The sequence below is a fragment of the Ctenopharyngodon idella genome, chromosome 24, assembly GCF_019924925.1.
Source record: "Ctenopharyngodon idella isolate HZGC_01 chromosome 24, HZGC01, whole genome shotgun sequence".
Taxonomy (NCBI): domain Eukaryota; kingdom Metazoa; phylum Chordata; class Actinopteri; order Cypriniformes; family Xenocyprididae; genus Ctenopharyngodon; species Ctenopharyngodon idella.
The window spans coordinates 15,489,628-15,514,393 of record NC_067243.1 but is presented as its reverse complement, the minus strand read 5'-3'; the positions used below and the strand labels follow the sequence as shown (position 1 = coordinate 15,514,393).

Genomic DNA, 24,766 nt, shown 5'->3' with positions numbered 1-24,766 from the left:
CAAGGATTCCAGCGATATAAGACACTTCAGCCTAGGCCTAACGGTTTAGGAGCCATTTCGTACTTTTGACCGCTGTAGCGCCCCCGTCAGGCCGATCGGGGCAAGGCTTGGTGACGTTGTAGACAGTGTAAGTACTACCATCCCTCAAAGTTTCAAGTCTCTACGACTTGCGGTTTGCTCTGCCCGATCACTTTTATTTGAAAATGCTGATCAATTACAATAGGGTTTCAGCGCTACACATCTTGTCATGAAGCATGAAGAAACACCAAGATACGCATGTGGTTCAAGTTCTGTAATCATGAGTTTAATATATTTATGATATTGTTTTGATGTATAGAGGACAGTGGAGATCGGTAATGAGCTGCCCGGGCTTAAACTGAGGAACTTGTTTATCGGGGGACTGATTAAGAAAGACGGCACTGTGCAGGGAGGTTTTACTGGCTGTATGCAGGTAAATCTTACATTCAAGCACATTTACATTGTTTAATGGTGTGTATTGTCTTATTTACAAAGTTATGTCATGTGTTCATCTTACAGGGTGTGCGAATGGGCGAGACCTCCACCAACACTGCCAACATCAACATGAAGCATGCGACACGAGTCCGCGCTAAAGACGGATGTAACGTACCTGATGCCTGTCTGTCCAACCTGTGTCCAACACATAGCCGCTGCAGGGACAACTGGGCGTCTCACATGTGTGTCTGTGAACCAGGTAACACCAACGCTGCTCAAAGGGACTCAAAAGTTGTTATATAGTGGGGTCCAAAAGTTTGAGACATTTAAATTGAAATGAAATGTGATTTATCATTAAAGCAAATGCAGGACATACATAAGACACACACTCTTTCTCAGTCTTTCTTTCTCTCTTTTCCTTTCCCCCAGGTTACTTCGGCAGAGACTGTGTGGATGCGTGTCTCTTGAACCCCTGCGAACACACTTCCTCCTGTGTTCGTAAACCCAGCACCAAACATGGCTACAGCTGCGAGTGTGGACACAATTACTATGGCCAATACTGTGAGCGCAAGTGAGTATCTCTCCTTCTCTTTGGTTCATCCATCCATCCATCCAGCTACTTACTCGCCACATACTCTTTCACTGTTAAAACGAAAGCGTCACATTGGAATTCGCACTCATCTTCTGTGAACAGTAAAAAATGAAAGTTGTGTAATCATTTTTTCACCCTCATATCATTCCAAACCTGTATGATATTCTTTCTTTTGTGGAACATAAAATATATTTTGAAGAACTGTTTTTGCCCATACAATATAAATCAATGGGGTTCAAAACAACTTTCATTGCATGGACAAAAAGAAAAGAAAAAAAACACTGGGAAATTCTTTCAAATATCTTTTGTTTGTGTTCTGCAGAAGAAAGAATGTCTTACAGGTTTGGAAATAATTGCAGAACATTAATTTTGGGTGAACTATCCCTTTAATGTTTAGATTTGGTTAGGATTAAGAAAATTGGTGGACTTTTAGTTAAAGCTCGGTACATGCTTAAACGCGCTGACTGACAACAGCTTTATTGTCTGATGGTCTGTTTTATGAACTGCCAAGGTTTTGTAAGTGGCGAAAGCTGTGATAGCAGATGCTGGCAGTATTTGTGATGGTATTGTTATGATGATCCTTTAAATCTGGTTTTTCCTTTAATTCTGGTAATTCCATATGTCCTTGACGCCCACACTGTATCGCTTTCATTTATAATGAAACAAAGTAAAGTAAAGCTCCAACTGCTGGAAGGATCCAGTCTTTAGCGAGCCTTTCATCCATTAAAGATAAACTGTTCTTTAGCAGAATCACTTGAGTTTTGAAAATGTGAATTTTCTTTTAAATGTGAACTTTTTTTTTACTGCACCATTATTTGCACATCATCATCACACATTCTTAAAGGGTTAGTTCACCCAAAAATCTAAATTCTGTCATTAATTACTCACCGTCATGTCGTTCCACACCCATAAGACCTTCATTCATCTTTGGAACACAAGATTAAGATATAATATTGATAAAATCCGATGGCTCAGTGAGGCCTGCATTGACAGCAAGATAATTAACACTTTCAGATGCCCAGAAAGCTACTAACAACAACAACAAAAGAACAAAAGATTCGTAAAGCTTCGAAGCTTCATGAAGCAGTGTTTTGAAATCGCCCATCACTAGATATTGTTGAATAAAGTCATTATTTTGTTTTTTTGGCACACAAAAAGTATTCTCGATGCTTCATAACATTAAGGTTGAACCACTGTAGTCACATGAACTGTTTTAAATATGTCTTTAGTAGTCTGGGCATCTGAAAGTGTTAATTATCTTGCTGGCAATAAAGGCCTCACTGAGCCATCAGATTTTATCCAAAATATTTTAATTTGTGTTCCGAAGATGAACGAAGATCTTACAGGTGTGGAACAACATGAGGGTGAGTAATTAATGACAGAAATTTCATTTTCGGGTGAACTAACCCTTTAATCTGTAAACTCCAAAAAGTTAGATAAAATGAATAAAAGAATTTCCATGAGAGGAGAAAAGGGACTAAAATAATATGATTGAATATGTTTGAAATTATTTTGTTTCTGTTCCTTTCTTTAACCATGAAAAGATTCTCTTTTAAATGATCACAAAGGAAACGAGCTTAGAATGATGTATTGCTTTCATACAAGCAATTTCGTGTTTGCCTTGCAGTCAGAATCCACTGCTTTGATTTTACAGCGGAATTTTATGTCCAATTTCAAAGCAAATCCTTTTTTTTCAGGTCTTTCAATCAGTCTCAGTCCCCATTTGAAGCTGTTTTAAGTCTCATTCTGTGAAGTTTAAACTGCACTATTGTGCAATTTTATTTTTCTCCGTCCCCTTTTTCACTCTTACTTTGACGTGTGCGCACACACACAGAGGGGATCAACCTTGTGCTCACGGCTGGTGGGGATACCCGACCTGTGGGCCCTGTAACTGCGATGTCAGCAAAGGCTTCAGAAGGGACTGTAATAAAACCACAGGAGAGTGTAGCTGCAAGGTAAGCTGCAAGTGATCACATGCTCCAGACTCTCAAGGGAAACCACTGACTTCTAGTTGTTGTACAACTATATAAATATAAACTGGACCATGTGGCTTTTATTGTATTAAGCACACTACTGTACAAAAGTTTGGAATCTGTAAGAATTTTATTTATTTATTTTTTTTTAAATGGAAGCTTGTTTCTGCCACTAAATAAAAAATAAAAAAAGTAATCGTGACTTTTTATCGCACAATTCTGACTTGTGATATAAGCTCGCAATTGTGAGAAATAAAGTGAGAATTCCGAGATATAACCTCGCAATTCTGACTTTATAACTCTCAATTTTGACTTTATAACTCACAATTCTGGCTTTATAACACAATTCTGACTTTATAACACACAATTCTGACTTTATAACACAATTCTGACTTTATAACTCGCAATTGCGAGAACAATAAAATGTTTTTTATTTTTATTCAGTGGTGGAAACAAGCTTCCATACACCAAGGGTGCATTTATTTGATCAAAAATACAGTACAATATTGTGAAATATTATTACAATTTAAAATAACGGTTATCAATTTGATTATATTATATTATATTCCTGATGCAAAACTGTATTTTCAGCATCATTACTCCAGTCGTCAGTGTCACATGATCCTTCAGAAATCATTTTAATATGCTGATTTGCTGTTTAAGAAACTTTTCTTATTGTTATCAATGTTGAACACAGCTTAATATTTTTGGTGGAAATATTTTTTCAGGATTTTTTGATAAATACAAAGTTCAAAAGAACAGCATTTATTTGAAATACAAATCTGTTGTAACATTTAAATGTTACTTTTGATCAATTTAGTATCTATTTAGTATTTATTTCTTTCAAAAAAAAGTATCTTAGTGTGTACATTATCATAATTTAAACTCCAAGGTCCATGCTTACAAGATGCCTTTATATTCCCCCCTCAATTTTTCAGGACAATTACTTTCGCCCACTTGGTGGGGACACTTGCTACCCGTGCGACTGTTTTCATCTTGGAGCACATTCGCGGACATGTGACCCTGTAACGGGCCAGTGCGCCTGTAAGATGGGTGTGGTGGGCCGTCAGTGCAACCGTTGTGACAACCCCTTCGCAGAGGTGACAGCCGGGGGATGTGTGGGTATGTGTGATGTCAACTGGACACGATCGCAGTTAACAGTTGTTGAGCTCATTTCAAAACTGGTTACAAAATGCTTGACAATGTTTTTTACAATTGAATATATAAGGAAAAAATATGAAAGCTGTTGCATGCACAGTATGATGAAATGTAAGTGTAATACACTCTAATCATAAGCAGAATGCTTTCATGTCAGCATGTACTGACTGTGGGGTTTCTTGGAGCAGAAATAATGGGCATTTGTGGGTGCTTAAAGGGATAGTGAAAATTCTGTCATCGTTTACTCACCCTCAAGTTGTTCCAAACCTGTATGAACGTATTTCTTCTGCTGAACACAAATGAAGATATTTTGAAGAATGTCGGTAACCAAATAGTCGATGGGCCCCATTGACTTCCATAGTATTTTTTCCATACTGTGGGTTTGGTTACCCATATTCTTCAAAATATCTTCATTTGCATTCAAAATTTTCATTTTTGGGTGAACTATCTCTTTAAAAGCCTGTATCATTAAGACATAGCAACAAGCCTTGTTAGTGACACTAAATGGCATTTGTTTTGCCATATTGTCCTTTTGCTCTCAATCTCACTCCATTTTTTTGTTATTTAGTGGTTTATGATGGTTGTCCCAAAGCGTTTGAAGGCAGTATCTGGTGGCCCCGGACCATGTTTGGTGGCCCTGCAGCCACAAACTGCCCCAAAGGATCCAGCGGTGAGTCTAGATGATTTATATCGTCCTTAATTAAATCAAGAATTTACATAAACAATCAAAAGTTTGGACACACACTTCACTGAATTTGAAACTTTAGATTTTTGTAGACAACTATATTTATATAATTATAAATATATAGTTATATATAGGTCTAGCAAATTTGAAACTTTGTATATTTTAATGTATAATTGTGTTTATAAATTATATTATTATAAATTATATTATTATTATTATAAATGAATATTATAATTTTATTATAATATGATTATAACACAATTAAAACATTATAATATAATTATATTATATTGTTATAAATTATATATATATATATATATATATATATATATATATTACATTTTTTAAATAATGTTCATAAACAATTAATAAATAATAAATAAAAACTAAATAGATATTTTGGTCACTACATAAATCCTGTATTTCCATTGGTGTTATTAATTAATTTTAATGATTTTACTATAATTAAAAAATGTGGAAAACAGTACTTACAATAACTTTTGACTGGTAGTATATGTAGGAATTTTCATCATTTTATTAATTTATTGTTGAATGATTTATCAATATACAGTCAAACCAAAAATTATTCAGACACTAGATATATTTTTTATATATATTTTTGCAGGACACTATAGTTCATTTGTGTAAGTGAGGATAGCAAAATAAAGTAAACTGTGACATATTATACCCAAAAATTCTTCATACAGTGGACTACCAGTAAAACTGATAAAAATTTGGAACCAAAAATTATTCAGACACTTTGACCTGACCATGTTTTGCTTAAGTGTTATCTGACATAATTAAGATTATTTTTTTCTGACGCAGTTTAACTCTAAGATCTTGTCATATTTTATTACCATTTTTTTAAACTATAGTGAATAAACTGTATTAATGAATGAAATGTTCAAGGTGTCTGAATAAATTTTGATTTGACTGTATATCCACACTCGATATGTAATTCGACAGGCACAGCTATCCGTCATTGCAGCGATGATAAAGGTTGGCTTCCACCTGAGCTCTTCAATTGCACTTCCCTCAGCTTCTCAAACCTACAGAAAGAGGTTTGTGACTCTTTTGTTGGTTGATTCAAGTTGGAATCGTAGTGCACTGTGGACCGGAATATTAAACATTCTACGCCAGCTTCCACAATGCTAGAAGTGACCAGTGTTTCCTCCTTCATTTGTGACTTAGAGTGAGGATCTTCATGCTAATGCTTCTCGAATGGACGGAGAAAGATCAAGAAGCTTTGCGGGGATGCTGCACTCCGCCACAGACCACACGGATCGTCTCTTTGGAAATGATGTGAGGACTGCCTACCATCTGCTGGCCAGTGTGTTAGAGCATGAGAGTCTGCAGCAGGGCTTTGAGCTCACCGCCACTCATGATGCTGATTTCAACAAGGTATAGACCTCAGACCTCTATAGACCTCTTCTGACTTTTTTTCTCAGAATTATGAGATATAAACTCGCAATTGTGGGTTATAAAGTCCAATTCTGAGGAAAAAAAGTGATTTTTTTTCTCAGAATTGCGAGTTGATATCACGCAGTTGTAAAAATAATGTCAGAATTATGAGATAAAAAGTTGCAATTAAATATTTTTTAATTGCGCAATTCTGACTTATTTTCTCAGAATTGTGAGATATAAACTCACAATTGCGAGAAATAAAGTCAGAATTGCAAGATATAAACTCACAATTCTGACTTTTTTTCCTCACAATTCTGACTTCTTTCTTGCACTTTGCAAGTTATAAAGTCCAATTCTGAGGAAAAAAAAGACTTTACAACTCGCAATTATGACTTTATATCACACATTTCTGACTTTATAACTCGCAATTGCGAGTATATATCACGCAATTCTGAGAAAAAAAGTCAGAATTGTGAGATAAAAAGTCGCAATTACCCTTTTTTTTTTTTTATGCAGTGGCGTAAACAAGCTTCCATATAATTATCCAGTATTAATGAACGTTACTCTTGTTTGCCGTGTTAGAACATCATTAAAGCTGGAAGTGCCATTCTTGACCCAGTCAACAAGGAGCACTGGGAGAAGATACAGCGCTCTGATGGTGGGACGGCACATCTGCTGCGCTACTTTGAGGAGTACGCCAACACTCTGGTACAGAACGTGAGGAAGACCTACCTGAGACCCTTCACCATCGTCACTGACAACATGAGTTAGTATTGCGTTCTCCAATCCTGTAGCATCTGCTCTGCTCAATCTTGAGTGTTTAGTGTAAAAATACTTACCATTTTTCTTCACATTCAAGTTGTTGCATTGGATTTTCTGGACTCCACCGCAAACCAAGACAAGATTCCTCGATTTCAGGAGGTTAAGGAGGTGTTCTCAAAAGAGCTGGAGTCATCTGTCCTGTTCCCAAACCTGCTTACCATGCCAAAAAAGAGAAAAGGTTCTTACTTCAAAACATATTTCTTTATATTATCAGTAATAGTCATGGAAATTAAACTAAACTTTCTTATTGTATTACACTATAGATACTTTTACCACAGAACCTCCAGCCCAGATTGCACCAACTGAGTCTTTCATCAGCAAGGATGGATCAGATATTGTCGATCTAACGCCGTCCATTAAGAAAAGACGCCACACAGAACAACCCGATCCACCCGCTGTTGTCATGGTGATAATCTACAAGTCTCTGGGTCGGCTCCTTCCGGAGAGTTACGATCCGGACCGCCGCAGTCTTAGGTAGAACTTCAGCCTGGGGTTTTACATACAAACCGATTTCTTTGAGCAGGAATTGCAGTGCTATCAGTTCATATATCATATTAAAATTCTCATCAATACATTATCTCAAATATTTTCACTCTAATAAATAGCCGATATTAAAATTCTATACTATTTTGTTTAAATAGATTAAAAATAAAACACTAAAAACAAAGATTAATCATTTTAAATGTTACAAGTGAATTTAGACAACAAAATTATAATGTACAGTATGAAAAGTAGATGTTTATTTTGAGATTTGATAAAGATTACATTCAGCAGTGTTATTAAATTATTAGTGTTTTAAAGATTAACTTTAAATGAGTGTTAAATGATGGAAAATGTAATCTGAATGTAAAAATAGAAGAAATGAGCATAATCAATTAAATATCAAATATGTACGGAAGCCCATTTCCACCACAAGAAAAAAACATACAGTAATTATGGCATAAATAGTCACAATTATAAGGTAAAAAGTTGTGATATGAGGCACTAATTCATAAGATAAAAGTCAAAATTATGAGATTAAAAGTCAAAATTGAGAGTTAAAATTGTCATAATTGTAAGACAATTAAAAATTGCCATTTTAACTCATAAATATTTCTTACAGTAGTATATCAAAAATTAGACTTTTATGTCATATTATGATTTACAAACAGATGTTTTTTCCCTATGTGCTGGAAATAGGTTTCCATAAATAATAAATATCAGCCAACACAGATTTAGAAAAAAAAAAACACTCTAATATCGGCCGATAACCAATATGGTACCAATATATTGTGTATCTCTATTGACAACATCAAGATGAACATCTTTTTTGTTCATTTCAAATACTTGGAAACTTTGGAGATGCATTTGATATATATATATTTCTTGTTGTAAATATATCTGGTGCTCTACACATCCCCAGACTGCCCAATCGTCCTGTCATCAACACACCTGTAGTGAGTGTGGTGGTCCACAGGGACGGAGAAGCACTCCCCACACCCCTCCAAAGACCCATCACCCTGAACTTTAGGCTCCTGGAGACCCTCGAGAGGACCAAACCTGTGTGCGTCTACTGGAACCACTCCATCCCGTGAGTCCTTAATGAATTAATAAATTAATACAATATGTTATGAATTGCTTATGCTGTGATTGCAGAATACTTGATAATTTTGTATTTGTGTGTGTCTCTTATTTGATAGGGTTGCTGGTGGAGGCGCCTGGTCTTCTAAAGGTTGTGAGCTGGTCTTCAGGAACTCGACTCACATCAGCTGCCAGTGCAACCACATGACCAGTTTTGCTGTCCTCATGGACATCTCCAAACGAGAGGTAGGACACAGCCAGCTATTTTGGTTTATACGGAATTTTGCTAGTATAAAGCCAGCTAACTAGTTTTTGAACGCTGGTATCTCATCCCTAGCATGGTGATGTTCTTCCTCTGAAAGTGGTGACCTACACCACAGTGTCTGCCTCTCTGGTGGCCCTCCTCATCACTTTCCTCCTGCTGGCCATTCTTCGCAAGCTGCACTCCAACTTACACAGCATCCACAAGAACCTGGTGGCCGCCATCTTCCTCTCTGAGCTAATCTTCCTCGCTGGCATCAATCAGACCGATAGTCCGGTGAGCAGCAGGCAGAGTTTTTTAAATTATAATATCAATAACATTATTTTATTTTAATTATCTTGGACATTTCTGTGAGATACTAAACCTGTTTCTTGTCTGATTTGTAGTTTGTATGTACAGTTGTGGCCATTCTGCTACATTATTCATACATGTGCACATTTGCCTGGATGTTTGTGGAGGGGCTGCACATTTATCGCATGCTGACCGAGATGCGTAACATTAACCAGGGCCACATGCGCTTCTACTATGCCATCGGTTGGGGGATTCCTGCTGTTATCACTGGTATGATACTCAGGTGCTCATTAAAATGAGACGGGGCATGTACTGCTCTAAAGAGACATGCACTCTTGCATTGTGTGTTTGTGAATTCTGGGGCGGCAGAGCAATGAAAGGAGGGGTGTGTTTGTTTGGGTTGATTTCAAATATCAACAGTGTTTCTCAGAAATTGCTTACTGCACCTTAAAACAGAGGGGTCAGACCCCGTAAACCCCCTGTATTTCACATCTTGATTGTACACTGTTGCTGATTATTTGTCTCTTGTCAGGTCTGGCTGTGGGTTTGGATCCTCAGGGTTATGGAAACCCTGACTTCTGCTGGCTCTCTGTCAATGACACTCTTATCTGGAGTATTACAGGACCAATCTCCATAGTAGTGCTGGTCAGTTTAATCTTATTTAGCACAGTGGAAATTTTCCTTTCCCAACTGAAGTGTTTGGTTTTGACTAAATAATGACAAACAAATCTCTTTTTTTAACAGATAAATACAGTCCTAATTGTGCTGGCAGCCAAAGCCTCATTTGGACGGCGGCAGCGCACAGAAAAGTCAGGAGCAATGTAAGTTCAGTGAGAGTTTGGTCAAACTGAACAATACTGAAATACAGAAGACCTGAAGCAGGTAAAAGCCAGTCGTTTTCAGCATTCTTATTTGCTCTTGTGCAGCTCTGCTCTTCGAGTGGCCTTCCTCCTCCTGTTGCTAATTAGCGCCACCTGGCTGCTGGGTCTAATGGCAGTCAACAGTGATGTGCTTTCCTTCCACTACCTTTTTGCCATCCTCAGCTGCCTACAGGTATGGTAATAATAAGAGAAGTAAATAAAGTGATATGGAAAATGTAAGGTAAAATGAAAGAAAAAAATGAGATAAAAATTATAATAAAAATGTAAAATTAAATACATTCAAGTCAAGTTAAATAAATTAAAGTCAAGTTAGAGTCAACCATGTGTTTAATTAAATAATTTTAATAATTATTAATATAATAATGCTTATTGTTATTCTTGATAATAAAATAAACAATACAGAAAGAAAAAAGATTAAGTAAAAATAATAATAAAATATTAAAATGTAAATTTAAATATAAATAGCAAGGGAATTAATAGGAATTACATAATAAAATATGGTTTATACAAAACATAGAATTGGATTGCTCTTCTAAACCAACAGGTATGCTTGTGTATTATGACAAATATGTATCTATGTAATTATTCAGTAATTAATTTTTCATTCCAGGGCATTTGCATCTTCTTTTTCCACTGTATTCTCAATAAAGACGTGAGGAGGAACCTGAAAAGTGTCTTTACAGGAAAGAAAGTACCAGCTGAAGATCCCAATACAACACGGGCTACTTTACTCACAGTGAGTTTGACACTTAAAAAAAAAAAATTATTTTAAGGTGACGTAGTTACACTGGACTTACTCAAATAAGTACTGAGTAATATTAATTAACTACATGTACTTACTATAAAGTTAGGGTTTGGGATTGGTTTAGGGATAAAAATTCACATACAGGTACAATTTATTTAGCGATGAAACGTTAACAGTGAATGTCTCCTGTCGTTCCAGCGTTCTCTGAATGGTGACGTCTACATTGAGGATGGCGGTTTGTACCGGACCACCATTGGAGAGTCCACTGTATCTCTAGAGAGCTCTGTTAGATCAGGCAGGAGTCACGGCAGCAGCTACCTCGTTTCCACACTCAGGTAATACACCACAAGTCAATCATGATGCGAGTTATTAGGTAACACTTTACAATAAGGTTCCATTTTATATTAGTTAACATTTCATTTGAAATACTTTTGCAAAAGATCTCCACACCTCCTCCTCAACCTCATGAATGAGGTTAAGGAAGAGGTGTTGAAACATGATTCATGTATCCTTTGAACTTCTCTCATATATGAATCAGGTTTCTGCAATATGCTCTAAATATATTGGGAATTATGAACTGATATGAACTCATTGAAGTATTTGCCTGCAGCTGTGCTGGCAGCTGTTTCACTAACCTATTTGCTCCAATTATTACATGTTAGATTGTGCATAAACGTCTCAAAGGAGCATTCGGTTTTTAGGTCACTCCACTGAATATCTTTAGATCACTTTAGCCATATTTATGACTCTTATTTAATTTTTTTTTTTTTTACCTTAACCACTGACAGAGCCCTTTCAGTATTGTAAAAGCTGTCCTAATTCACAGCATAGTGTCGTGTGTTACATGGATCTAATGTGTGTTGATTCATGTGTTTGATCTCTCGGACACACGTTCTACTTAACTACAAAGTGTACCGGTAAAGCATATGACATTTTCAGAGAACATTTTATTAGCTAGTGAATGAAAAATGTCATATTTGTCATATTGCTATATTGGCAGCTGCTGCATTTGTGAAGATTTTACTGTCATTAAATAACATTAGCATGACTCCACTTAATGTAATGAAACAAATTTTCAATATTTAATACAAAGTTTTAATGTTGTTTTCACACAGGGAGAAGAAACACAGCACATCGTCTAATGGTGGAAAAGTGGGACATGATGAAGGAGAGTCGTCGGTCTTTTTCCACAGAAGTAAAAAGGCAGAAGGTGCGGGAAAATAAAACACAGAGTACACAGAAATAACACTAAGACTTCATTTTTAAGACCATTGAATGGTCAACTGGTGTCATAAATTATATACATATAGCTGCTAATTTTGTTCCACAGGAAAAGCAGCAACTTTATTAAACTGCCTGTACTTAAAGCTCTTCTGTTAGTTAGTAGTCAATAGGAGAGCATCAGAAAAAAAATGAAAAAATGAAAAAAATACAAGGATTTATGGGTAAACTAGTGCACTTCTGTGATCAGAGGCTAATTTTTCTGTTTCTATACAGACTCAGATTCGGACAGTGAGCTCTCAGTGGATGAACACAGCAGCTCCTACGCTTCCTCCCACTCTTCGGACAGTGAAGATGAAGCCAGGCACTCCAAGACAAAATGGAATAACGAGAGAACGCCCGTCCACAGCACTCCAAAAGGTGCCTGCAACCTCTTCTGTGACCTCTGACCTGCTCTTTTACATGGATTACTCAAGAAAACACTAAACAAAATTAGACATATATTTATCAGTCACCAGAAGATATTTATTCCTGACATAAAATATCTACAATTCATTTTTAAACTTGGATGTTAGATAACTGTTCCCATGTTTTTCTGCAGTTGATGCAGTGTCTGGTCATGGTAAGCCATACTGGCCTAAGGAGCCGCCCACAGCCAGTGAAAGTGAGGATGCGGGTGGTCTAGAGAAACTGCGGGTGGAAACAAAAGTGAATGTGGAACTTCATCAAGGGAATAAACTAAACCAAAATGGAGATGTGTCTCAAAGTGAAAGTCTACCCAGTCAGCCAAACAGCAACCAGCTACCCAGAAGAGGTGAGCAACAACACATGTATACATATATATTTTATATTCATTTATGTTTTTCATTACTTTAAAACAAAAGAATGAAACCAATTTAGTACTGCATATGTAAAAAAAATAAAAAAAATAAATTTTCATCATGCATTGCATACATAATACATGTATTTTATATTTTTTATAATATTAAAATAATATTTAATAGATAATTGGCAACTTATATTTATAATAATTTTTAATTTAATTTATATATATATATATATATATATAAACATTATATTATATTATATACTATAATTTATCAAATTTAATATAATTATATATATATATATATATATATATATATATATATAATTTAAAATAGAATTGTGGCTATATATGAATTTCATTTCAAAACTAAAATATCTCATGATATATATATATATATATATTACATTATATATTATTGCTTCACTTCACAATTAAATATATAATTAAAGACATTAATACTTTTATTCAGCAAAAAGTATAGGTATATAAAGAGAGATATATATATATATATATATCATTATATTATATTATATTGCTTCAGTTTTATTAGGTATTTTATAATAATTTGTATATATATATATATATATATATATATAATTATAATTATATAATTTAATATAATTATTTTTTTTTTTCTAATAATTATAAACAAACATTATATTATATTATTGCTTCACTTTTATTAGGCATTTTATAATAATTTTATATATATATATATATATATATATATATATGTATATTTAATTTATATAATTTAATATAATTATTTATATATATATTTAATAATATATATAATATATATATATATTTAATATTATGTATATATATATATATATATATATATATATATATATATATTAATAATTATAAACATAAACATTATATTATATTATATTATATTATATTATATTATATTATTGCTTCACTTTTATTAGGCATTTTAAAGAACAAGATCACGTATCCACCCCCACTGATGGACAAGAACATGAAGAACCGCTTGAGAGAGAAGCTCAGTGACTACAACCCACCCCAGATCCCACGTAAGACTCCATCAGTGGGGTCAAACGAGGGCGTTCGCTCGGGAACCGAGGCCAACAGCATCGTCATCAAGCCACCTCCATTACCGCCCCAGCCTGCGCTGAACGGGATCACTGTGGAGCTCAACACGAACGCCCTCACCCTGGCGGACGAAGACTTTGATTCCGAGTGAGTTGGATGTAAAATGCTGATCATTCAAATTTATTTGGTCACTTTCTGAATGTAACACCACTTTGTATTTCTCTTGTTAGTGGCAGCAATGAAACTTCAATCTGAGTCTTCGCTGTGAAGGACGTTGAATGAACTGGAAGGGGTTTGAAGAATCAGTGTATTAAAGCACAACATGGTCTTGCTCTGAAGTTATTTTTAGGATTTCTAAAGGTTCCTTTAATGCAAATGGAGTCAGTATCTCAGCATTTCAAAACACTACGTTGCCTGAGTTCTGCTGGACGAGGACAGAAAACTTTCCTGCTGTCGAAATGGATAAAGTTGATCCGGAGCTACAAAAATAAAGACTTTGATATTAATTTGTACAGTTTATTCCAGAATTCATCAGTCATAAACAGATGACTTTTGATGTGTAAGTAATGTTTATAGTTACATTTTGTATTTTAGATGTGTAATAGGGTTATTTGTAAAATTGTAAATTAGTGTTTCATTGTGATGTCAATACTGAATATTTATGTTTATGACCTTTTGTTTACTGTGGTATTTTTACAGCACTGTTTTGAATGTTTATATTGTTTTTTTTTTTTATATATTGTGCATTTGTAAGAACTAGCAGTTGTAGCTTAATTTGTAAATTTGCTAAAGTATTCTTTTTCCCCAGTCATGTTTCATATGAATTATCAGTATGAAAATGTCCATCATACACATTGTCTGTCATTGGGTTCTGTATTGGGTTCAATGGGCAGTTGTATTTTTACAGTGATTACCTCTGACAGTATTTTACAGCTTATGTTCAGCATGTCTTAATGTCTCTGCCAGTGCTGTACATAGAAAAACAGTGTTTTGTTTCGTTTGCTCTGCATCTAAATTACCAACAGAGAATCAAAGGATTCCTAAAGTGCCTGTTGACTACTTTATAGCGCTGCCAAACCTCTTGTGTAAATAATATATAGACTGAGAAATTCAGGGAGTAGTTTTTTAGTTTTTACTCATATTAAAGGTCAATCTATGTTAAAGTGATGTCAGGTCAGTAACTATGTAATCTGTAATAGTTTAGAAGCATTTATTGATCAGTAAGTCCTTAAGTGAACACACATTATCACATGAAATAGATTAAATGTGTATCCATGAAATACCTCCATTACTTGTCAAAGCTCATAGACATTAGATACCAGCATGTAAAATAAGGTATTTATATTTGTACTATCCGCACTGATAATACATTTGAACATTGTAAATAAATGAATTTAAAAGATTTAATTAAATTCTTTAGGATCTTGTTTTTTTTTTTTTTTTTTTTTTAACTTTTTTATATCTGGCTATTATGACATTTCCTTCAATTTCCACTACAGTTCAAAATTTGGATCAGTATTTTTTTTTTTTTTTAAGAAATTAATACTTTTATTCCGCAAAGATGCATTAAAGGGTTAGTTCTCCCAAAAATGAAAATTATCCGATGATTTACTCGCCCTCAAACCATCCTAGGGGTATATGACTATCTTCTTTCAGACGAACACAATCGGAGATATATTTAAAAAATATCCTTGCTCCTCCAAGGTTTATAATGGCAGTGAATGGGGGGCCGCATTTTGAAGTGAAAAATAATGCTTCCATCCATAAAAAAAAAAGTAATCCATACGACTCCATACGAATAAAGGCATTCTGATGTGAAGCGTTGCGTTTTTGTAAGAAAACTATCCATAGTTAAAAGTTTATAAATTCAAATAACTAGCTTTTGGTGGATGACCGTACGCATACCGCGCAAGTCGATTTGCAGCAGAAGAGTTACCAGTATGACCTGACGCACAACGTAATGACGAACGCGGAGGCGCAGAGGATAGAGCAAAACAAATCACCGGTGGGGTGATTATTAGTCTAAAACGAGAAAGTTGTGTTTTTAATGAGAAATTTCGGAGGATTTCTATATAAGAGAAGAGGAGCTTGAGTTTGTTGCACAGCCCTATTTGTTTGAACCGCGAGAGGCGTCTAAGCTTACGATACTCCAACATCCTGCGATTACTCATTTAGCGCAAGTTTACTTGCGCATTCTGCATACTGTCGTCCGCTAGAAGCTAGTTATTTGAATTTATAAACTTTTAAATATGGATATTTTTCTTAGAAAAATGCATCGCTTCGCTTCAGAAACCCTTTATTAACCCACTGGAGTCGTATGGATTTTTTTTTTTTTTTAATGGATGGATGCATTATTTAAAAAAAATTATTAAAAATGTGCCCCTCTGATTGTGTTCGTCTGAAAGAAGATAGTCATACACATCTTGGATGGCTTGACGGTGAGTAAATCATGGGATAATTTTCATTTTGGGTGAACTATCCCTTTAAATTGATCAGAAGTCACAATAAAGGCATTTATAATGTTCCAAAAGATTTCTATTCCAAATAAATGCTGTTCTTTTGAACTTTCCTGAATCCTGAGAATCCTGAAAATGTATCAGTTTTCACAAAAATATTAAGCAGCACAACTGTTTTCAATATTGATGATAATTAAAAAATGTTTCTTGAGTAGCAAATCAGCATATTACAATGATTACACTTAAATTACACTTTAAAATATATTTTAAAAGTTCTCCCAAAGTTCAAAAAGTTACATTCTTGTAATAATATTAAACAATTTTACTGTTAACCAACCACCTCCAAAAAAATCCCCCAAAAACCCACAGTAATTCTCATTGTACTATTTGGTAGTTTTGCTAGTGTTGTGATAAAGACTGAAATAAACAACTTACATATAAAATATGTACAAAACGCATTCCATTCAGAAAGAAAATGTGTTATTTGCGGCAAAGTTCATCTGTTCAAATGTAAACACATTGAACCGTCGTTGCGCGCCACCTAGTGGACACACAATCCAGCGACCAAGGATAACAGCAGTGCAAACACCCCAAAAACGAGTCAAACCAGACCTGTTACATATCTGTCTACACTTAAATCGTATATTCACGTCAAAACAAGTCCACCACTACAGTACAATATACACCCTCGCGTCTGTTTTCACCCTCGTATGCGTATAAGACGCATAAACTTTAAGCATGGATTGACAAGAGTTATGGGATTAATGTCCACCTCACTTGTTGAGACACACAATGCCCTCTGTTGTTGCCCTATTTAACTAATTTAAATACACACACTAATTTAAGCACACTGACTTCATTCACTAAGAAAAAATATTTGAATGCGTTTTTTACTGATAAGAGACGACTGGCAGTTATCGGCCCCTTTAAGAGTGCCTGTCGCTGTCATTGACGAAATTTCCTGGTGTGAGTGAGTCTCGCTGGATATCAACAACAGATTGAAACAGACCACAAATGATGATTTGCTGTTCGCATGCAATTCTAATCTGCAGTAACGCTGGAAATAACATCTGACAGCTAGGGGAATCACATTCGTAGATCAATGTGTCTGCTCGGGCATTTTACGCCGGATTTCTCACCGAGCTGGTAGCAGGTGGAGAGGGAGCGGGGCGAAGCTCGAATATTCATGCTTTCCAGTTAATGAAACTCAATTACGAATTCCGTGCAAGGTGGGTAATAAACTTTCTACCCCTTTCTGTTTGTTAATCCCGCAGCGGGCGGGGCACGTGTTACAATGTATCAGACTGAAGAAGCTTTTGTTACATTGTTCGAATTCGAATCCTCAAACTCATTACAGCGCGCGCGACTCGCGAGCGAATGTGCCACATTGTTTGTAGTTTTGTGCAGCTGCAGAACGTTTTCTGGACATATGTTTATTTCTCGGTATTAATTAATAGCTTGTGTGGCTTAATGTGACAACCATGCCTTACAGTCAAGACGAGGTAAGAAAATGAATCTAAATATTTTACACGCATACGAAAGCCGCCATTCTACACGGCATCGATCTTCATAGTTTCATAGTGACGAAAGGCTTTTTAGGTCAAGGCATTAATCGGCAATCTATTGATGGTGCAACTGTGTCAACCCTCGATGTTTTATTGATGAGATCCAACTTGAACTACACGGTGAGGTGATGAAGATGCTAAACCCTGAAGCAGAATGATTGGGATAAAACAAGCCTTTGTGTTAACAAGATGCTTTTTATTATTTAACTAGAGATTGCGATACACGAGGAATAATGTAAAAGGGCGCTAAACATTGCTATCGTAATAGACTGCGGAGGTTATGACAATAGGGGCGGATGATGTTTGGAGAGAGTATGGGGGAATGGAGATTGTCACAATGCCAGTATCAGAGGATGTAACGGGAGCACAGAGGAGCAGCCTGGCCGCTGAACTCATTGTCAGAGCCGGGAGAGTGAAAGGGGAGTCGCCCAGTGGCGTCAGTACAGAGAAAATAGTTTTGGTAGTCATGGTGTTTACATATGATGTAATTGTAAGGGATGTTAATATAGAATTACAATAGAATGCCGTCTTGAATAGAATACAACAGTCAGAACGTCATGTTAAAGGGTTAGTTCACCCAAAAATGAAAATTCTGTCATTAATTACTCGCCCTCATGTTGTTCCACATCCGTAAGACCTTCGTTCATCTTCATAACACAAATTAAGATCTTCTTGATGAAGTCTGAGAGGTTTCTGTCCCTCCATAGAGATCCAACGCAACTACTACTTTCAAGATTCAGAAAGGTATGAATGACATCATTAAAGTACTCCATGTGACTCCAGTGGCTTTAACTCAATTTTATGAAGCGACACGAGTGCTTTGTTTGCACGTAATTTACCACCAAATAATGATCTGCAATGCGTGTTCATGAGAGCTTCACGACGCATGCGTGTTGTCTTCAGACCCGCGTGTAAATTTAACGCACCCGCGCGAGTGTTAAAAAAACAAATGCGCGAGTGTTCACGAGAGCATCACGACGCATGCGTTTTGTGTTCACGCGAGAGCTGACATTGTTACATGAACACGCCTTGGATAATATTATTTTGTAAATAAAGTGGTAAATTATGTTTTTTTTGCACAAACAAAGCACTCGTGTCGCTTCATAAAATTGAGTTTAATTCACTGGACTCACATGGAGTACTTTTATGATGTCTTTACTACCTTTCTGGACCTTGGAGTGGTAGTTGCGTTGGATCTCTATGGAGGGACAGAAACCTCTCGGACTTCATCAAAAATATCTTAATTTGTGTTCCGAAGATGAACGAAGGTCTTACGGATGTGGACGACATGAGGTTGAGTAATTAATGACAGAAATTTCACCCTTTTTTTACCCTTTAATTGTACATTCCCAGCTAACAGGGAATGTTCTCAAAATGTTGGCTAATGTTCTGGCAAGGTTCTTAAAACGTTTCCTAGCTTCTCTCAAAGTTATGAACAAAGAATCTTCCAGTAATGTTACTAGAACATTCAAGCGTTCACAGTTATCTAGTCGTTCTCAAAACGTTAGCACAAAACCATTACTTATACATTCATGAAACGTTTTTCTGAAACACATTGGATGTTTGTCTAAAGCCCAAAGTATGCTTCAGTTTTGACCCCCCCCCAATTTATTTATTTATTTATTTATTTTTTTTAAATTTGATTTAAATTAACTTATGTTAAAATCGGTTTGATTGATTCAAGGCCAACTCATAAAGTTTTCACTTGCTTCATTACTGGATGAATCAGCATTTTTGAATGAATCTCTTTAACGTCACTTGTCGCCACCTACTGGTGTAACGATATAACTGATACAATCTTTATTTGAAGCGTCATTACTTTCAAAAGGTGATTTACTGTATTTTGATCGCTACCATAGTCATCAGTGTTTATACCCAAACTATAAACTTTTATCCTAGTACTTTTGAGCGGATCTCTTGAATGAATGATTTAATGACAGACATTTTTTAAGTCACTTGTGGCCACCTACTGGTACAATCTGTGTTTGAAGCATCAAGTTAAGCCCACAGTAGGCTATGCATCGTTTTACGAGCACAGTCGAATGCACAGCCTTGCAAAGTTTACTTTATTTGACTTGTACGTGTACACAGGCGTTCGACGCATGCGTTTTGAGCAATTTCTCGCCACAAGTGACAACCCATGTAAATATCTTTGTATTCTTTCATGTTAAAGTTGTACAAATGATGGTACTTTCTGACCTCTTTGCACAATTTCTTAGCTATGTAGGCCTCCATTGTTGCTCCACTGTTCTGTTTATGCAGGTTTTCTTCAACTACCTTGTGAATCGACGTCCCCAGGGCATGGTTGCCACCTTGTGGATAAACTAATTACTGCAAAAAAATAAAAAACCCATGTGCGACCTGCGCGTGCAAATATCCACTCTTCTGATGAGGGAATTCGCATCATGCGCACTGTATGCTGACCCTCGCGTACGTGTAAAAAGTGAAGTATACTTTGGGCTTTACTTTCAAAAGGTGATTTAGTCTACCCCATTAGAAATCACTGTTTATGTCTGAACTATATACTTTTATCCCAGTACTTCTGTGATATTTTGAATGTTTGTAACACAGAAATAATGATACCGTGTGGTGGAAAAGACTGTGAAACTGTTTCATACAGGATAACTGGTCTCTCTAGGTCAGCAGCAGCACCACCGCAGATTTGAGTCGCTGTGAACGCGCGTCAAAGGTTTAATAGACATAGCCGAATCGTTGTTACTTAGGACTAAGATCATGTGGGTGTTTGAATCAAGATTGTGATCTTTTAATGATTAATTGTGCAGCTCTAATACAGCTTGATGCTTTAGCTTGTTTTGAAACTGATATTTTTTAAATAGAGGAAATATATAAATGAACTGGTAACACGAGTGTTTTGGATATTAATTGTAAGTTTAGTAATTAGTAAATTAAATCTATAATATGTACTAAATGGTGTTATAAGTGGTTTAGGGATAGTTCACCCAAAAATGTAAAAATCTGTCATCATTTACTTACCTGTCATTTCAAACTTTTGCAGAAATGTGCTGGTAACCAAACCGTCTTAATGGCCATTGGTGTCTATTGTATGGACAAAACGACATTTCTCAAAATATCTTCTTTTATGTTCCACAGAGGAACAAGGTAATAACGCTTTAGAACGACATGAGGGTCAGTAAATGATTAAATATTTTATCCCTTCAAACAGACTCTAATTTTCCCCCTACCTAAACTTTGTAGGTTGATTGTTTGGTAGTGCTCCACCCAAAATTTGTCTCAGACACTAGTGAGTAGTGGGAATGTTAAAGTCAAGCTCCACCCTGAACAAATCAAACTCGCTCAACTGCTTGTGCCAGCTATGCTGTGATTTACTCTCCAACATTCGCTTCACTTTTGGAAAAGGTGCAATTGTGTGCAATGTTTCTTGAATAAAAACACTATCACAATTCTGTTTGTATTTGGCCGTCAGTGGTGATCCTTTGTCCTTGGTCATTTTTTTAATGCATCTAACTGAGGGGGGCAACAGATATTTAAAAAGTTAGTTCACCTAAAAATGAAAATTCTGTCATTAACCCTCATGTCGTTCCAAACCCGTGAGACTTTCGTTTATCTTCAGAAAACACAAATGAAGATCTTTTTAATGAAATCTGAGAGCTTTCCGTCCCTCCATTGACAGCCTATGCAACTACCACTTTCAAGGCCCTCTAACTCAAGAAGTATTAAAGATATCTTAATATGAATTTAGATTCTGGTTTTTGGCAAACATATCTTTTGGTATCTTAATTTCTAAGGCCCTATATGGTTCAATCCAAGAGATATAAGATCTCAATTCAGCTCCATGTCCAAATTGTTGAATATTACCCATTTTCAAACGTCAACAACCAAATGTTTTGGTTGTTGACACCTTTTTTTTTTTTTTTTTTCACTCAGGTGAAAATTGTCATTTTGACCCCCCTCTACAAAATAGTGGATTACTCAATAAATACTCATCCATGACATTTAATATTTTGGCTTTCATCACTATTTATGTTTGTTTTTCTTCAGAATTCTTTTTAACAAAATCAAAAATTTGAAAAAAAAGTTGCTGAAATTTGGGTGCTTTGAAACGGAATGACCCAATTAAAGCTAAAAGGTGCTTCAAGATGCATTGCACCAGGTGTTATTTTTAGGTAAAGTGTTTCTTTAAAGAAATTATTTTCTCATAAACATAAGAGAAAAAATTTAGGCCTGATGTAGTACTCATTCACAAGCAAAACTTTATAGCAAGAGGCCGTGATTGGTTTTGATATTTAACACCCTGTCATAATTTCTCATAAAATGCTGCGTTCTAATGAGTTTAAACATTGTAAATCTAACCAAGCTAGACATGGGTGATGAATACCATCCGCTGATATTTCCGTTTCCCCCATGAGAGCTGCATGAAACGTCTGCTTATTGTCAAAAAAAAGTCCCTTTCTAATTCACAGGAAGCCAAATTCAGTCTGCTTAAGAACAAGACGGCTGGTGTTAAACCTCAGTCCTGTCATTATCATGTACAGCATGTTGTCTGAGCTCTGGAACTGAAATTAGAACTCGTTTGGAGGTTTTGAGTGTCTAGGCACGCATACGGCCGCTTTGTTCCCAGGCCTGCTTTGTTTGCTGTAAGGTCAACTAACTGCAGGGAATGCAGAGTTTGGAACACCAATAGCATTATTTTGTGCCCCACTGTGGGTCTTTGGGTTCCTGCAGAGTTTTTTTGTGTATATAATCCAGTCACATGTTGCAAAGCTGTGTTAGTGTTTTAGCCTCAGCATTCTCAAGGAATTTTTGTACTGTAGATGCACAAAGACGTTTAAGACATTGCCTGAGGAAGAGCACAAAAGTTCATGACTTGCTTCTTTCCACACCCAAATGTCCTGTTTCCATTAGGTAGCAATTAGCACATATTAAGATTAAAGATCAAAAATGAATATTATGTCATTATTTACTCACCCTTGTGTCTTTTAAAACCTGTATGACTTTCTTTCTTCAGTGGAACACAAAGGGAAATATTTTGAATAATGTGCTGCTGGTTGCTTTTTTCTATACAGTTATAATCAAAGGTGAGTCAGGCTTTCAAGTTTTGAAAAGGATGCAAAAGCCCCATAAATGATCATAAAAATGGTTTTTAAAATGCTTTATTCATATGGTAGCTTTGTGTGCGAAACTCTACTGTTATTGTTAACTACAACCCAAATTCCGGAAATGTTTTTTTTAATTTGAATAAAATGAAAACTGAAAGACTTTCAATTCACATGAGCCAATATTTTATTCACAATAGAACATAGATAACATAACAAATGTTTAAACTGATGAATTTTACAATTTTATGCACAAAATGAGCTCATTTCAAATTTGATGCCTGCTACAGGTCTCAAAATAGTTGGGACAGAGGCATGTTTACCATGGTGTAGCATCTCCTCTTCTTTTCAAAACAGTTTGAAGATGTCTGGGCATCGAGGTTATAAGTTTCTGGAGTTTTGGTGTTGAAATTTGGTCCCATTCTTGCCTGATATAGGTTTCCAGCTGCTGTAGAGTTTGTGGTCGTCCTTCGTTTAATGATGCACCAAATGTTCTCTAAAGGTGAAAGATCTGGACTGCAGGCAGGCAAGTTCAGCACCCGGACTCTTCTACGATGAAGCCATGCTGTTGTAATAGCTGCAGTATGTGGTTTTGCATTGTCTTGCTGAAATACACAAGGCCTTCCCTGAAAGAGACGTCGTCTAGAGGGGAGCATATGTTGCTCTAAAACCTTTGTATACCTTTCAGCATTCATAGTGCCTTCCAAAACATGCAAGCTGCCCATACTGTATACACTTATGCACCTCCATACCATCAGAGATGCTGGCTTTTGAACTGAACGCTGATAACACGCTGGAAGGTCTCCCTCCTCTTTAGACGGGGGACACGGCGTCCATGATTTCCAACAAGAATGTCAAATTTGGACTCGTCTGACCATAGAACACTTTTCCACTTTGAAACAGTCCATTTTAAATGACTTCTTTTTTTGCATGATAGAGCTTTAGTTGGCATCTGCAGATGGCACGGCAGATTGTGTTTACCAACAGTGGTTTCTGGAAGTATTCCTGGGCCCGTTTAGTAATGTCATTGACACAATTATGCCGATGAGTGATGCAGTGTCATCTGAGGGCCGAAGACCACGGGTATCCAATAAAGGTCTTTGGCCTTGTCCCTTACGCACAGAGATTTCTCCAGTTTCTCTGAATCTTTTGATGATGTTATGCACTGTAGATGATGAGATTTGCAAAGCCTTTGCAATTTGACGTTGAGGAACATTGTTTTCCACAATATTTTTACGCACTCTTTCACAGCTCTGACCAGAATTCGGGTTGTAAAACAATTAAAAATATTTTCTGTAATTCATATAAAACTTAAACAAAAATAAAAACTTAAACTTGTTTTATTTCAGTTAATTGTCAACTAAAAAGGCTAAAAATTATAATCTAAAAATATTTTTATAATTTAACTTATAACTAATTTATTTTTATATAAATGTAAGTTAAATGTAAATAGAAATATTTTCAAAAAACAAATACAAAAACAACAAAAATTACTAAAACCTAAAATGAGAACTGAAAATATAAAAAAGCTAATTCAAAATATTAATAAATAAGTAATTCTAAAATAACACTGGGGAAGAATTTAAATTTTTTTATATAGTGCTACACCTATATTAAAATTTTGGACTATGGGTAGGAATGGGAACAGGATGTTAGGAGTTTAAAACTTGTCTTTAACTTTTGTACCATTATTGTGAATTTATTGTAATTATTGTCAAACCTTCAATAAATAGAG

At 35.6% G+C, this 24,766-nt stretch overlaps 2 protein-coding genes across 5 annotated transcripts in view; both read left to right on the top strand.

Moving 5' to 3' along the window:
- celsr1b (cadherin EGF LAG seven-pass G-type receptor 1b) overlaps nt 1–15,347 on the top strand; it is a 52,203-nt gene extending 36,856 nt beyond the window's left edge. Inside the window, exons 11-35 of the mRNA XM_051884783.1 lie at nt 338–451; nt 538–712; nt 883–1,024; nt 2,880–3,000; nt 3,957–4,140; nt 4,745–4,846; nt 5,828–5,922; nt 6,053–6,262; nt 6,848–7,031; nt 7,125–7,265; nt 7,351–7,561; nt 8,490–8,657; nt 8,767–8,893; nt 8,985–9,185; nt 9,296–9,470; nt 9,733–9,845; nt 9,945–10,021; nt 10,127–10,253; nt 10,692–10,817; nt 11,025–11,161; nt 11,942–12,036; nt 12,324–12,467; nt 12,649–12,861; nt 13,812–14,082; nt 14,166–15,347. Of these exons, the coding sequence (XP_051740743.1) occupies nt 338–451; nt 538–712; nt 883–1,024; nt 2,880–3,000; nt 3,957–4,140; nt 4,745–4,846; nt 5,828–5,922; nt 6,053–6,262; nt 6,848–7,031; nt 7,125–7,265; nt 7,351–7,561; nt 8,490–8,657; nt 8,767–8,893; nt 8,985–9,185; nt 9,296–9,470; nt 9,733–9,845; nt 9,945–10,021; nt 10,127–10,253; nt 10,692–10,817; nt 11,025–11,161; nt 11,942–12,036; nt 12,324–12,467; nt 12,649–12,861; nt 13,812–14,082; nt 14,166–14,190 (3,678 nt within the window). The 3' untranslated portion in view covers nt 14,191–15,347. The remainder of the gene's footprint in view (nt 1–337; nt 452–537; nt 713–882; nt 1,025–2,879; nt 3,001–3,956; nt 4,141–4,744; nt 4,847–5,827; nt 5,923–6,052; nt 6,263–6,847; nt 7,032–7,124; nt 7,266–7,350; nt 7,562–8,489; nt 8,658–8,766; nt 8,894–8,984; nt 9,186–9,295; nt 9,471–9,732; nt 9,846–9,944; nt 10,022–10,126; nt 10,254–10,691; nt 10,818–11,024; nt 11,162–11,941; nt 12,037–12,323; nt 12,468–12,648; nt 12,862–13,811; nt 14,083–14,165) is intronic.
- A 1,982-nt stretch (nt 15,348–17,329) lies between these two features.
- The window catches only part of gramd4b (GRAM domain containing 4b), a 40,581-nt gene continuing 33,144 nt past the window's right edge, over nt 17,330–24,766 (top strand). For 2 of the 4 annotated variants that reach the window (XM_051884309.1, XM_051884308.1), the window contains exon 1: nt 17,331–17,620. In XM_051884309.1, the coding sequence (XP_051740269.1) occupies nt 17,592–17,620 (29 nt within the window). In that variant the 5' untranslated portion in view covers nt 17,331–17,591. Of the gene's footprint in view, nt 17,621–17,714; nt 17,894–24,766 lie in introns of those variants that run through there. The other 2 variants (XM_051884307.1, XM_051884310.1) reach the window with 2 other exon arrangements.